The sequence below is a fragment of the Periplaneta americana genome, chromosome 9, assembly GCF_040183065.1.
Source record: "Periplaneta americana isolate PAMFEO1 chromosome 9, P.americana_PAMFEO1_priV1, whole genome shotgun sequence".
Lineage (NCBI taxonomy): Eukaryota > Metazoa > Arthropoda > Insecta > Blattodea > Blattidae > Periplaneta > Periplaneta americana.
In genome coordinates, this window is record NC_091125.1 from 135,731,858 (window position 1) to 135,748,332 (window position 16,475).

Here is a 16,475-nt window from a genome sequence, read left to right on the forward strand (position 1 = left end):
TCATATCATATATCATATCATATCATATCATATCATATCATATCATATCATATCATATCATATCATATCGCTGGTTTATGAATATGGAAAACGTTAGTTCGCTGATCATCCACCGGAAGCCCGCACTAAGAATGTCTATGAATATGGCCATTAGAGTCTATATCCAAAGGCATAGGAAATCATTTGAGATAAGGTAGCGAAATGGATTTTATTATTATTATTATTATTATTATTATTATTATTATTATTATTTTGCTTCCAGTACATCCAATACAAGACTTCACTGCCGGATATGAAGGAATTCACAGTGTGCCTCTGGCACAAGTTCTACAACCACTCCAATGACCATCCACTCTTCTCATATGCTGGTACGTATGGATGATAAAATTTTACACTCTTTTAAAAATGTAACTCCTCTTTATCGATTATAATTAAAATCATTTTCTTTAATGTATCAAACAAGACAGAACTAATACAATTCATACTCTGTTGTTCGCTGATGATACAATTGTAATTCCAGAAAATATAGCAGTAACTTCACTATGGGGTACTGAAAACATAAATTCCAGTATACAGCGTGACTCAGAAGTCCGGCGACATAGACAAACTCCGTTATTACTGTAGATAGCGAAAGATGGAAAGAGGGGAAAGTTGTTAGAAATATGTAGTTTTCAATCTAATGTTCTTCAATTTTGACGTATGATGCATCGTTGAGGCTGGTACGACGTATCCGTTAATCCCAATCCTGCCAAATTAGCGGCTTTTCTGCTAGTCCCAGCGGATTTTATACGTGTTACATAACAGACAAAAACAGACGACATGCAGAGATTAGCGATAAAATTATTTAACTTCTCACAGTGCAAAGATGCGCGCGCGCGTGTGTGTGTGTTTGTTTGTTTGTTAGTTTGTGTATGTATGTATGTATGTATGTATGTATGTATGTATGTATGTATGTATGTATGTATGTATGTATATATACACTGCAAGTGAGCAAACACCGGATGGCAGTGGTAACTTAATTACACACAATAATTACAATTAATACACAATAGAACAATTAATAAACAATAAACAATTAATCTATACTAATAATAAATCTGTAGCCGAAATTTTTCTGGTATTTTTCGATTTTCCAAAAATAATTGGTCCTAACATATATAATTAACCACCCTGAAACCGAAAATCGCTTTTTTGAAATTTTTGTTTGTATGTCTGTCTGTCTGTATGTTTGTTACCTTTTCAAGCGATAATGGCTGAACGGATTTCGATGAAAATTGGAATATAAATTAAGTTCGTTGTAACTTAGATTTTAGGCTATATGGCATTCAAAATACATTATTTAAAAGGGGGGTTATAAGGGGGCCTGAATTAAATAAATCGAAATATCTCGCTTATTATTGATTTTTGTGAAAAATGTTACATAACAAAAGTTTCTTTAAAAATGATTTCTGATAAGTTTTATTCTCTGAAAAAATTTTGATAGGACTGATATTTAATGAGATAAATAAGTTTTAAAATTAAAATAACTACCATCTAAGGCCGTGTAATGAATTAAAAAACAAATGACTTCGTCTATAAGGGGCCTTGGACAGCAACAATCGAAAGCTATGAAAGATAGCCTACAGATAATGTTTCTGCGTTTCTATGAAGTAATATCGGAAGCTAAATTAACCGATTTTTATAATTAATTATTATTTCACCATTGGAAAGTGTAGTTTCTCTAGATGGACATAATGCTATAATGTTATTACAGTAACTTCTGAGTGAATCGAGGACAGGTAAGATCAAAATAGCTTCTTATGCACAGAAAACTTGATAGGCTATTCTGTATATTCGTTTCCTGTATCTCCTAAACTAATTTTTATGACCAAATGAGTGGTCTCTGGATCAAAATGATCGCATTTTAATTTTTAATTCAATTTAAATTAAGTAACATAATAAACGATTTATCCTTCTATCAAACACGAATGTTCCCTGGATCAAATGTCCTATTTTAATTATATAATTAATTTATATTTATTTCTAACGGGTGCAGCGGAGCGCACGGGTACGGCTAGTAAACAATAAACAACCAATACACAATAAAACAATTAATATATAATGAACAATACACAATAAAACAAATAACAAACAATTAATTAATACACAATAAAACAATTAAACAATTAATTAATACACAATAAAACAATTAATAGACAATATAATTATTACACAATGTATAATCAAAATATACAATAATTACAATTAATAATAATAGTAATAATAATCATAATAATAATAGTTAAAATAATCTAATTAATAAGTGAACCCAATTTTCAATTACAATTTACATACGTATAGGCCATATACAATTTTGGTATTGATATTGACACTCTTTCACTTCACTCTGATCTCACTCACTGGCACTATGACACATTTCACTGTCACTTTAGAACACATTACCTGGCATACAGTATAAAACCTTTATTTTCACTGACAATATAAATTATGATTGAAACTATTCACAGCCACTGTAAACCACAACTTCACTGACTCACCTCGCATCACTGATACAACAATTCAAATAAGACAAACAATTACACCCTTCTTTCTTTACATTGATAACATAAGAATTCAGAGGAATTTCATTCTTGCCTGGCAACTTTCTCTGAACTTGTATTGGCAACACTGTTAATTATAATCATATCGTAATTTATCCAGTACACTATGGTAATTGCGATAACGTAAATGCCCCATTTAAGGAAGAAGCATGTGGCAATAGGGCATTTTGCGTTGTTATTGAGGCTTGTATCAATGTACAATCTCAAAGGTGCATTCTAAGTTGAAAATTCAAGCATGTTACTACATATTGCTGATAACTTTCCCCTTTTTCTATTTTTCCCTATCAGCATTAATAACGGAGCTTGTCTATGTCGCCAGATTTTGTATCACCCTGCATAGAACCGAAACACAATCCCTTCCTTCTTACACCCACAAACATTAAATGTTTTTACAATTATGGTGACAGTACCTTTCACTATTTAAAATAACGGATTTCCCTTCTCTTTTGCCTCGTTGAGATATACGTACAATAACAAACGTATAATTCTACTGTCACTTGTTTCGCCTTAAAATCATAGTAATACATTTCTACACGCATCAATACAAACAGACATAAATTATATACACAGATACCAAACTCTGGAGATGCTTGCAGGTAAAGAATTAAATTTATTTTTTTTTTGTTTGTCGGTTTTCTATTTAAGGGCTGCAATGAACCTCCGGGTTCCTTAAAAGCAGTAAATAAGTAAGTAAGTAATATTATTATGACCATCATCATCGCTATTTCTTCCTTGCATTAGTTTAATAAGTGTCTATAGTGTTCTTTTGAGTCTGTTGATCCTCTATAGGGCTTTAATTTAATTTGTACTCCCTCCGTTCCAAAATATGGTATAGTAACAAACAAAACAAGTTTGATTATTGTGGATGCGCGCACGAAATGTTTAGGGGTGTGGTATTCTGTTCAGTAGTGAAGGGACTATCAGATAGTGCATGTTTATAATCTTCTGTAGTGCACCAAACTGTAATATTTAAATAGTTTATTAAGAACAGAAATCAAATGGGCACCTGCTGTGGTGTTCCTGTTGTAGAAAATGTAACACCAACCCAGCCAATTATTTTGAATAGAACATCTAAGGCTCAACAGTCGTACAAAAACGGGTTATAATTTATTTCAGTTTTTATGTTAATTTGGCTCTCTCAAAACAATTTTTGTTTTTTAATTTATTAATTTGACATCACACAGAATGAAATGTACCTAATTCTTGTTTTTTTCTTATGTAAATTTATCAAACAAATAAATATGTAGAAGATGTATTGAAGCTACATTATATTACTGAGAACATTAATAAATGTATACCATATTGTTGAACAGAATTAATGACATCTTTCTATACGATATTTTGGAACAGAATTAATGACATCTTTCTATACGATATTTTGGAACAGAATTAATGACATCTTTCTATACCATATTTTGGAACAGAATTAATGACATCATTCTATACGATATTTTGGAACAGAATTAATGACATCTTTCTATACGATATTTTGGAACAGAATTAATGACATCTTTCTATATGATATTTTGGAACAGAATTAATGACATCTTTCTATACCATATTTTGGAACAGAATTAATGACATCTTTCTATACCATATTTTGGAACAGAATTAATGACATCTTTCTATACCATATTTTTGAACAGAATTATGACATCTTTCTATACCATATTTTGGAACAGAATTAATGACATCTTTCTGTACCATATTTTGGAACAGAATTAATGACATCTTCCTATACCATGTTTTGGAACAGAATTAATGACATCTTTCTATACCATATTTTGGAACAGAATTAATGACATCTTTCTATACCATATTTTGGAAAAGAGGAAGTATTATTTTTGTGATTATTTGCATTTTTTGTGTTGAGGTGTGCTGTCTGATAGAATGGAAGAGAAGGCCTTATGGCCTTAATTCTGTCAGAGTAAATAAATAAATAAATAAAAAGATAATTCTCTCTTTTTTCCCCTCAATAGTTATTCCCTATCATAGGGGCAAAATTCTAGTCAAAATCTTATTTTCAACAGATTTCGTAGTTTTTTCGTCAGTGTCCAGGTTTTTGTTAAATATCACAATACATGTAGGATTATTGTTTTGTACTAAACTTATTGACAGTATATGATGATTCCTCTCCTGATCACTCTTTTCTTCTCTTTCCTCCAATTTAATTCTTAAAGTAATTTTTCCTCAGTCTCCCTGTCTATTTTAATTTTTCTTCTTTTTTCAGCTAAGCAGTGCAAAAATCAATACATCAGTCCGTAGTTTCACTATAGCTCCTGCCTCTCGTCATATTTTTATTTGTCGCATCTCCTAATAATGTGATCTCATCATTTCTCCGCCCCTGTCTAATGAGCTGACGCTCTTCTGTCCACAGTGCCTAACCAGCCACGCGCCATCTACCTGTGGGTGTCGAACAGTCCCCGCAGCAGCTACTTCAGCCTGTCGGTGGAGAGTCACACGTTCTTCAGGCTCAACTACCCTCTGCGTCTCAACCGCTGGTACCACTCCTGCACGTCGTGGAACGGGCGCACCGGCGAGTGGCAGATCTGGATCAACGCAGAGCGGGTCGGCAGAGGCTTCCACAACAGGGTGAGCCAACACACAATTCAAAGACTTCGCACAGCAGTTGCACCCATAGAATTTTTATTTTACTGCCCGTGTCTCACGTCCTGAACCGAGAGCTCCCTAGTGCTTATAACCACACCTCTTAGGTCTGCTCGGACCGGCACGTCAGTTGCAGCGTGTGGCACGGCAGCATAATATATGTGCTGAAAACATTATCCTATGCCATTGCAGGGGTCTTTACTGTTTATAATACTGGATACTCTAAGCGTGGTTACCACTATCGCTATTATCTCTGATGACGATGGCGATGTAAGTACACACTAGGCCACTCTTCGTTCAGTCTGGACAATTGCTGAATTGCCATAGAGCAGCATTTCTCAAAGTATGTTCCGGGGTTCCGTGAGCCCTATATGATTTTAAATTTTGTTTTATACTTTTTTTACTTGGTTATTTAACGACATTGTATCAACTACTAGGTTATTTTGCATCGATGGGATTGATGATAGCGAAATGGTATTTGGCGAGATGAGGTCGGGGATTCGCCAAAGATTACATGACATTCGCCTTACGGTTGGGGAAATCCTCGGGAAAAAAATCGAACCAGGTAATCAGCCCAAGAGGAAATCGAACCCGCGCCCGAGCGCAACTCTGGATCGATAGGCAAGCGCCTTAGCCGACTGGGGTGCTTCGATGGCTATTTTATATTTAGTGGATACTATAAAATATATAAATGTTACGAAAATATGAATCAATAACATGAAACCACCGACAATAATAATAATAATAATAATAATAATAATAATAATAATAATAATAATAATAATCCAAGAATACGCGTAATAATAATATTCCAATAATACGAGTATGCGTAATAACACTATGTTTAGGCCTAATGAACATCTAAAACGGAAAATACCCATAATACCACTTTCATCACTGGATTCTCTGCGTATGTGTCCACTAAAACAAAATACCGAAAAGACAAAATGCAGAAGTATAGCATAAATGAGACTACAACTTTCCGCCATAAAACCAGATTGTAGGCTTAAAAAGCAAATACATTCGTCCCACTGAACAGAATTAGAGATACTAGCTCTCACTTGTCTGTTAACTATTAAATACTAATAAAATATTACAAGGATTCCGCAGTTACACTTTAGATTAAAAGGGGTTTCGCGGTGGAAAAACGTTTGAGGAACCCTGCCATAGAGGAAAGAGTTTACAGATGTGTTGTACACGTGACAACTGTAATCGTCATTAAGTCGATAATCTCAAGTAGGGACTGTAGCCTACAACTGGTATTAGTGTTTAGTTACAGGAATTGATAAGTAGGACATAATTTGTTTTGTGAGAAGACAGGCTATATATTCGCTTGTCCATGGCTGATCTTGCTCCATAGCTGACGAAAGGAATCCTGAAAAGGCCGATGTGTTGAACGTAGGATAGTAGGCACATGCGGTACACAGGACCTCCCACTCACTCCCTCTGCCTCTCGCCCCGCAAAGAAACAGCTCAGGAAGTGAGGCACGGGCAGTATATCGTTATGACCAGGCTTCGAGACTTGGGACCAGATACAATAAGTTTACTGTGCTTGTACTATAGGTTGTTGACTCGCTGCAGGTAGCGAAAGGTAGAGATGTGTTGAGGTAACAACGTTGCTATTTAGAGTAGAGTACGGTAGTATGGGGAAACACACACATATGTACATTCTGAAAGTAAATATACATTACACAATGACAATGTCAAAAGAATGTGAAAGCATTTATTCTCCTGTCTTTTATAAGCATTTGTGCTTAATTATACACAGTGTTAATGGTGGAAATAAACATGTAGCAATTTTAATTTTTTCATTTATCCTATTGGTCGCCTTTAGGAAGTACAGTTACAGTACCGAATTGCAATGTACTACAAGATACATTTTCAGTGTCTTAAACGTAAATCGGTTTCGGTTATCTGCCAAACACAGTTTGTACTGTGAAAAGCTGCTCTCTACGTCGCATGACGTGATAGGAGCAAAACGAAAAAAAACCTATCATCATTGCAGTCTCTAAGAGACAGTCCTTTATTCTCGGGCGACTCTATGTCCACTAATTTGCTGTTTATATTACACAATGTTCCATATCCGTTATTTTTACATAAAATTGATTTCCACTTCTCTTTCACACGTTCAGTAACCGGTGTACTTGGTGTCTCATTAATTCTCTGTGTCATTTCCTCAATTAATTTGAGGGCTTCCGGCATCTCTTGCTCTGACTTTTCTAACCGTGTAATAGTTTCAGACACAGTTTTAAAATAGGTTTGTATGGAACCAAATTATTCGTCAGAACCTTCAAATCCAGAGCGTTTTCCTTTGCGTATTTGTTGGCATTCATTCTACAGTACCCCCACCCACTGTACGCTTTACCACTATACTCAGTACGCCGTTATGCTGATTTCCCACTGAACTACTCTATTGGGTCCGAAGTCTCGAAGCCAGGTTATGACCATCTATTCTTCTGCGAATACTGAATCGACGTTTATATTCTAAGATGGAAGAACAGTTGGCTTGAGGAAGGGAAAAGGTACGAGAGATGAAATTGGAGTGCTATAAACAATCCGCGAAAGATATCTAGAGAAGAATAAAGAAGTGTATATATTATTTGTGAATCTAGGAAAGGCGTTTGACAGAGTGGATTGGAATAAATTGATGGGGATCCTAAATTGACGTGAATTGGAAAAAGAAGAGTTGTTCAGTAACCTGCATATGAAACAACAAGTCATAGTCAGGATAAACGAAGAAATGTCAGAAGGAAGTGAAATAGGGAGAGGAGTACAACAAGGATGCCCTTTATCCCATTGCTACCGGGTCTGGCGGATGTCCAAATTAGGATTTTGTTTTACGACTTGAAATGTTTACTTGAACAGTGGTATTCCTGGTTGTCAAGCACGGTAGTAAAGAAACGTGTAGTTAAGCCCTTTGCCTTAAAACCGTCTGCCAGATGGTCATTCATTCATAGTGTTCTGCCCAAGGTCAAGTCTTTCACTGCAAACCCAGCATTCTCCAGTATTTCCTATTTTCTGCCTTCCTCTTTATTTCCTCATATGATCCATATATCTTAATGTCGTCTATCATCTCATATTTTCTTCTACCCCGAACTTTTCTCCCGTTCACCATTCCTTTCAGTGCATCCTTTAGTAGGCAGTTTCTTCTCAGCCAGTGACCCAACCAATTCCTTTTCTTCTTCCTGATCAGTTTCAGCAACATTCTTTCTTCACCCACTCTTTCCAACACAGCTACGTCTGTCTGTCCACTTCACACGCTCCATTCTTCTCCATATCCACATTTCAAATGCTTCTATTCGCTTCTATATATTCATTAATTTAATTATCCATTATTTCAGTTACTCATTAATTTAACAGAATATTATATATATTATACAGACGAGCAGTGACAAAACTGCAGGACGGACGGCAGGCTTCGTTGCATCTCTCTATATCTAAATCCTGAAAGATCAGTATAATTAACTTTAGGAAAGTATTGATTAATAATTTCTCGGACAAAAGAAATACAACTGAGTAAATCGATATTAATTAATAGTAAATATTATTATGATTCATATTTTATGAGAAATCGATATACGTGGAATGACGGCAAGCTGAATACCAATCGGTATCAAGGGACCTTTTTCGCAATTTCACAATATTTTTTCTCTCTACTTCGCATAATGGGATAGTACAAAAATCAAGGATTGAAACATATCCAACAAAGTCAAAATCGTTCTGATCCTGACTGAATTCCTCATTAAGAAACTCTACCTCACCAAACAAATAATATATATGTATTTTTTCTGCTTCAGCTGGTTGGTCACGTGATACCAGGCGGCGGCATCGCCATTACTGGTCAAGAACAGAGACAGTACGGAGGAGGCTTCTTGGAAGGCGCCGGAGCACCCAAAGGATCCGGAGGAATGCTTGGCGAAGTTACGCAACTGTACCTCTACAAGGCAGCGTTGGCACCTGGCAAGGCCCATCGTGACCACAAGCATCACCACGGCAACCACGTAAGCACAACAACTCCGGTACCACCACCAGTCTCCACCGGTCCTCCACTGCCAGAACATCCACTCCTGATTTCCGGACAACTGATACCGCAGCTCAACATCCAGGCAATGCTTGGTGGAGGTCCAAGAGGTCAGAACCAAGTTCTACCACCACCTCTCCAAGGAAGACCTCTGCTACCTTCTCCCTTACTCCCTCGACCAAGTCTAGGAGGTGGTACCAGTACCAGCAGTATCAGCTTGCCTGGTGTGTCGTCGTTCTCTATTCAGCATGTTTCTGGAGGTGGTTCATCACCAGTGTCTCTTCTTAGTGGAAGTGGCAGCAGTCTCCTATCACAAGATGGTGATTCTCTTCTAGACGTCCAACACTCTTTGTTTAAGCGCGATGAAGAACAGGGAACAGGAGTGGCTGGACAAGAATCTTCATCTAGATCAAAACGCAGTGCCTCATACAAGAACAAGAAGGATTCTAGACCCAAAAAGTACTCTAGAGCAATGGAAGATGCCAAGAAGAATCGCGAAGAATACAAGAGCTTGTCAGACTTCCAGGAAAAGGCTATCAAGCACAAGATCATAAAACGAGCTATCAACTTTGGCGATGACGACGATGACGGCAACGGACAATACTTCGAGTCCCAAGGAGGGTCATTTGGAGGCTCTGCTATTGGAATTATTGGAGGAGATTTCAACCCGATCAGCGCGCCCCAACAGCAAGAAGACGAACAAAATCCGAGCGGTGGTAGCTCAGGTGATGAGGGTTATCCCAGAGAACCAGCCGAAGGAGAAGTTACACAAGTGATGAATGTATGTTCGGGATGCGCACCTGAACCTTTCAAGAAAGCTGAACTCATATCTTGGAGACATACTCCTAAGAAGCTTTATTCCGGTGCTCTCTACACTTTGGCAAATCCCGAGTGTAAGAGGTTTTAGGTCTAGCCCAGACAAACAACTTGTTAGTTAATGTTGCCATTAATGTTGGTTCACAGTTATGAATTACAAGACGAAAATGAGAAAGAGACATTTAACGATATCAATATTAAGTACTTTGTTCTCTCATTTCAGAAGTACATATAGCGGATGAAACCTGATCTCGAAATGTGCATGGAAATGCACATTTTTACTGTCCTTGGTACTGAAGGCAAATTATGGCTTCACGTGTATTTATTTACTTGTAGAGAGCTTTTCTTTTTAAATTAATGAACGGCTTTTGTAAGCATTCAATATCCAACCAATTTTCTCCAAGCAATACACTTATGAAATCTAACAAGAAATATACTGTAAAACCGCGGTTACTTCATATTATTTAAAAATACGCCACAGAATATGATCAGAAATAATCTGCAAGGATTTTCTTCTTAAATTCTTTACTTAAGAATTCTCCATCAATAGAATGTTTGCAATCGTATGTTGAGAGAAACAGTAGGTGTTAAGCAATAAATGTTTACTACATAAATAAATCTGAAACAGATATCCCCAGACAAATATTTTACGGTACTGGTATTAAAAGATCAACATAAATATATTATTAAAACTTGTTCCGTTTCAGAGAAAATACACAGTAAGAGCGAACGGTGTCTTTAGTATATTTTAGAGTCCCTCGATAATAATTGAATGTAGGAGTTGAGACAATGAGCATATTCCTTCTGATTGGTTAGATTCAATCATGACTTCCATTAATATACTAATAATAAACCTAGGTACACATATGTATTCAAAAATAAATTAGACGGATGAAATAATAAATCCTTCATTATCTGTAATGTCTAGACTCTAGAGATCCTTCCTAATCAGAGCTGAGGCGTTGCATGGATTCTGATCCCATCAAAAATTAAAATATACACCGTCTTTCAAAAGCCTACAAAACATTTTAGAAATTCACCACAAATAAACTAAGCAACGAATGAGGGAGAAACTCTCCAAGTCATTTTGTGTATTGCAATTCCTACTCAAGAGGTTCGTCGATTATGACTGTACAGCCATGATTTCGAGCTGAATTCCATAAGGCGGTATCAAGAAACTATATGATAAATTCCAGGTTTACATGAACATGAACATGAACATGAACTAGCTGATGCCACAGCTGAATGAAGGCAAGGGCAATGACCACATCTTTCAACAAGTCTGGTTCACTACCGCAAATACGTGCGAAGGTATCTCAACCAAAATTTGCCATAAAGGCTAGGATGCACAAAACAAAAAGATGAGCGTTAATGCCGTGGCCACCACGGTCACCGGATTTAACCCTGAATTTTTCTTGTTGGGGTACTATCTTCAACTGTATCACCACTGCTATGACTCTAGTCTACTGTGATATGCTGACATGCACGTAGGGTTATTATGGATTTTCACTTATCACACAGATATCTTGCTATATCAGCAGAGTAGGAAAGATTGAGCATCTGTGAAATATGTAAAAAAGCTTGATGAGTTTGTCTCTATTTAAATATAATAAAATTTGTATCAATTGTATAATTTATTTGTGGTGAATTTCTAAAATGTTTCACGGACTTATGAAGGATCGTGTATAATGATTTGATAGCACTGAGAACGGAAAAACAAATCTCTTACACATCTGTACAATTTAGGCCTATACAGATATTAAACAAATCCGATACATAATTTTATAATATATTTTTACAGTTAGTTTATCATTGAGAAATAAGAAAAAGCCTGTTAACTTATATTTACTAGAAGTAAAGCCATTGTAAATGCTTAATGGATTATGAATAAGGTAGATGATATTTGGATCCTGTGTCTCAACTCTCGTGTTCAATTGTTATCGAGAAACTCTCGTATGTTTTGCAAGAAGCACATTCAGATAGAATAGGCGCTTTACAGTGATTCTAGATAATCATAAAATCCATGCCACCAATATTTACGATAAATTAATTTCAATTTTCGTAAAATTGCTGTATAGAAATATTTTATAAGTGTCAGTTACATGATTTTATATGTATAACTTTAAGTGCATCAGAACAAAAGAAAACTTTCAGCATTGTACACGATACGGAGGCTAGTTTCAACTTCATTTGTGAGATATACGCTCCTAATTATACCTACCTATTCTCTCTCGTGGAACAAATGAGTCTGTACAAAGAAGTAACTTTTGAGCCGAATGAGTTCTGTCAGAAAAGCTATATACTACGGACTGGAAGAGCTCTAAGTGAAGACAGGACTTCTAATCCAGAGCATCTACGAGGTTTCTACAGGATAAAGTACCGGTGTTGCCCGGAAGTAAAAGACGGCCGAGGCGCAATGCTCAACACCTGTTTTTAAATATCAGAAAACATGCAGATCTCTCTCTCTCTGTTATCTGTGCGGCTCAACGGTTTTTATATAGGATGTAAACTATATAAACTGCCAAAAAATACTGGTGGTAGAGCATACATAACTGAAGACAAAATTCAAATGCTTTTCTATAACTATCATGGTTTTCCCGAAAAAAAAAAAAGTTTTGTGAGTGTAACTTTTTTAGAAAAGAGAATAGACAGTCATTATTTACGATACTTTGCCCGATATGTGCGCTGAAGCAGTCGTTTCTTACTCTGTTGTGTATTGATATGTGTTGGGTGCAAGGTCATTGACAATAACATTTACGTTCAGTCGAAATTAATAAAACAAATAATTAAACTACTATCAATCTTAAAAACATGTTATTTTACAAATTAAGAATATAATTATAAGATATAATTAAATTTCAGTAGATATTTTGTTCAGTAGATCGATATGTACTGGCTATATAATTTTGGCAGTTTATATTGTTTACACCCTGTATAAACATTTTACTTTCACGAGAGTAACTTTAAATAATGTTGTTTGGATTTCTAGATGCTGTGATTCTTTTTACAGGAAAACCGGCTCATAGTATAATAATAATAATAATAATAATAATAATAATAATAATAATAATAATAATAATAATAATAATAAGTAATATTTGGCCATTAAACAATAATCAACTACAATAGGCGAAGTTATAAGAACATATACACAGCTATAAAATTAACGAAGATAATACATAAAATGTTATTAATAGTTAACAAAATTAAAATTAGGATTGAAATTAAATTTAGCATTAAAAGGATTAAAGTACAATCACAGTCTAGTATATACAGTCACGAAGCTGAATATATAATAAGTATGCATCCCTAGATAGTTGCTAACCACTAGGATCGCTACTATCGCCCCATTACAGACAATGCGAAATATTACCTGCACAGTCTATTGTTCCTAGCAACCTCAACACTTCGTGACTGTAATACTAGACTGGTACAATCTCCCTAAACTCTAAAAATTCCTCGATGGAATAGAATGGGTTATCTAGAATTTCTTCTGTGAGTACTCTACGTGATTTATTATGTTTCTTATCAAGAAGACTTTCCGTTTCACGTAATTTATTTACTAATCTATTAATCGTAGTTCGACCTGGAACTCGAACATCAGGAAGTCTCTCTTGAAATAATCTCCTTATGGCACTCGCAGGTTCTGTATGGACGTATGGATCATAAATTAATACTTTTTGGGGAACAGAATACCAGTACATGAATTGAGTCATTTTTACTTAATACGCACTGTATTGCGTCACCTAACAAACACGTGTCACGTTTGCAATGAAGCTTCGCGCGGCCTTGAGTCCCCCATCTCCAGCTGGCCGGCTAAGAGCCGTGAAACCTGTTCTGCTGTATACCGTTCACCCAGTGTAAGCCACCTATGCAAATAAATTACTGTGGTAGAAAGTTAGTTATAGAGGTGTATATAAAAAATTACAATGATTCATTCTTTTCTTAAGTCTACATAATGGAGTATCGTACATGAATCCCTTCGAATGCTATAAAGCAACATCAGTCATGCGACCTAATTACGACAAGCTGAGAACGGTAAATTTTACAGAAACGAAACAACCTGAATTGCTACTATGGGAGTTAACAGGAAGATATCTTTCAGTCCACAGTAAAATAACGATAATATGAGATCTCGTTTCTAACACATTCTCCATCACTGTGAACCAACTTAAAATCTGTTACATATAAGTTTGTTGAAGAACTTCCACATTGTGATCTGCATCACAAGATTATCACACCAAGATTTTTGAACCTTCAGCAAAGGAAAATCAACTAACATACCTAAATATACGGGCTCAAAAAAAAGTACATATGCACTTACAATCTAATTCATCAAGATATTTATTTAGAACTTCTATTTATTATCATATGTTTTTAATAATATTCACAGAAAAAAAAGGATAGAGCTTTCTAGATTTTCTAGCTATATTAATGCTGTTATGAGAACTATAACTGAAAGAAAAGTAGGTATTCAAAGAATATCTGCGATGTACAGGTTTTGTCCAACGAGACTTTGTAGAATTCAAGGAAAAAGCTGGTGATTTTCATTAAAAAAAATCAACAGATGACTTAGGCTATGGCTGGACATCTCTGGCTGCAGAAAAAAAAGAACTATTATTTTACACATGCAAAGTGTTCTGCAATTAATCATGAAATCAGTTCCAAAATATTGCAAATGTAACTATTCATACCATAGCTTTATGAAGTTCCCATGGCAGCAAATAGTACATTATGCAACGAGCCTATAATGGTAGTAATTAAGACGCGAGATATTCATGAACGAGCGCAAGCGAATTTCATAATTTTCATACGAACGTCTTAATTACCATTATAGGCAAGTTTCATACTACTTTTTATGCTCGACCAAATTTCTAACTTGAAATTATTCATATGTATTCACGTTATTGTTATGTCAGTGAGTGCAATAGCCTACCTCATGAATTGTGAGATGTGCGCAGACGCGAAAGTATTGATTTTTTCCGGGAAACGAATGTCGACGACCTTGATATAATCTAGAGAGTAAGATAAGCATTAGTCTTGATATAACCTTGAAATTGAATTCGACATTGAAAAACGAGATGACAAATTGAATTTATTTGAATATTATTTACAATTAACGCTAATTATTATAGTAACAGAACATAACCTTCTGTGACAGTATTGGATTTCCAGCCTCCGTGACCTTTCGATAGTTGTCTTTCGATTGCATATCCGAGAATAATCGAAAACCTGAACTTTAATGAATAGGTTACTTTAATGACATGCATTAAAGGACTGCTACCAGGTGTATAATTACTACATTTCGGCATGGTCGAGCATAAAATCATTTAAGAAACAGCTAACTTTTATAACATATGGCAGTAACCATGCCAATCGATCTTTCGTAACTTCGATTTTTTAAAACATTTTAGAAATTGGTGACCAATAAATGTCAGAAATTAATAAAATACACGTACATTAATACGAGAACAAATAATATGAAAGTAGAAGTTGCTGGGCCAGGTATTCTGTTTTAATGTCCGTTTTTATTCAATGATTTATTATAGCCCAAATTGAATCGACATTTTCGTGACATATTAAGTGGCAATGTCATGAAAGATTTAACAAATATAGTCTACACATTGTAAAGTATGATAAATAACTTGTCAAAATGAAGATATCGAGCGCATAATCTGCCAGCACACTATCGCATCACAGGAACAAAATTAATGATGGAAACGATGTACCAATTAAAATATGAAATACCTATTCAATTCTAGGTTATGCTGGACTATAGAATTAATGCGGGCCATTACAAAACAATCACTTTTACGATCGTAACTTTCTAACTTTGTGCACAGTTACATAATGAAACCAAAACATAAATTTATAAGATAAGGCAATCAGTTTTACTTTCTAACGGGCAGTTGACAATCTTCCACGTTAAAAGTGAGAATGCAGATTTCTTTCACCAGAATGTGAGTTGCTTTTAATGAGCTGTTGGTTCGAAATTCACCCACCTCCATCTTCACCTCACAAATGCCCACTTCCAGGGCCCCATTAATTATTAGCGAGTGTTTGCTGGGATAGGCTGCCACTACATTATAATGCTTGTTTCATTCACCACATCATTAATCATTTAACAAGAGATTTCCAAACAAAATACATCATGTACCATGTCATTCAACTAGCGCAGCTGTACTACCTATCATTGTACCATACTGTATGTACGTCTGCGGATTTATGTAAAATAAATATACATATTTTTGTGTTTATTACGTTATTACACTGTACCTTTCTAATAGTTGTCAAGGAAGAGTAATTTACGTATATTTTGTTTCTTTCCTTCCTTTCTTTCCCTCTTTCTTTCTCTCGTTCCTGTATGTACAGACGTGGACAAATTATTAGAAAAATTGGAGATTTTTATTACATATTTTTACAAAATATTA

General features: G+C 35.3%; 2 protein-coding genes across 22 annotated transcripts in view; one reads left to right on the forward strand and one right to left on the reverse strand.

The window, feature by feature from the left end:
* The window catches only part of LOC138706541 (uncharacterized), a 63,167-nt gene extending 46,858 nt beyond the window's left edge, over positions 1-16,309 (forward strand). The window contains exons 3-5 of the mRNA XM_069835966.1: positions 263-368; positions 4,978-5,192; positions 9,005-16,309. Of these exons, the coding sequence (XP_069692067.1) occupies positions 263-368; positions 4,978-5,192; positions 9,005-10,135 (1,452 nt within the window). The 3' untranslated portion in view covers positions 10,136-16,309. The remainder of the gene's footprint in view (positions 1-262; positions 369-4,977; positions 5,193-9,004) is intronic.
* The window catches only part of LOC138706539 (coiled-coil domain-containing protein AGAP005037), a 1,408,895-nt gene that overhangs the window by 606,995 nt on the left and 785,425 nt on the right, over positions 1-16,475 (reverse strand). The window lies entirely within an intron of this gene.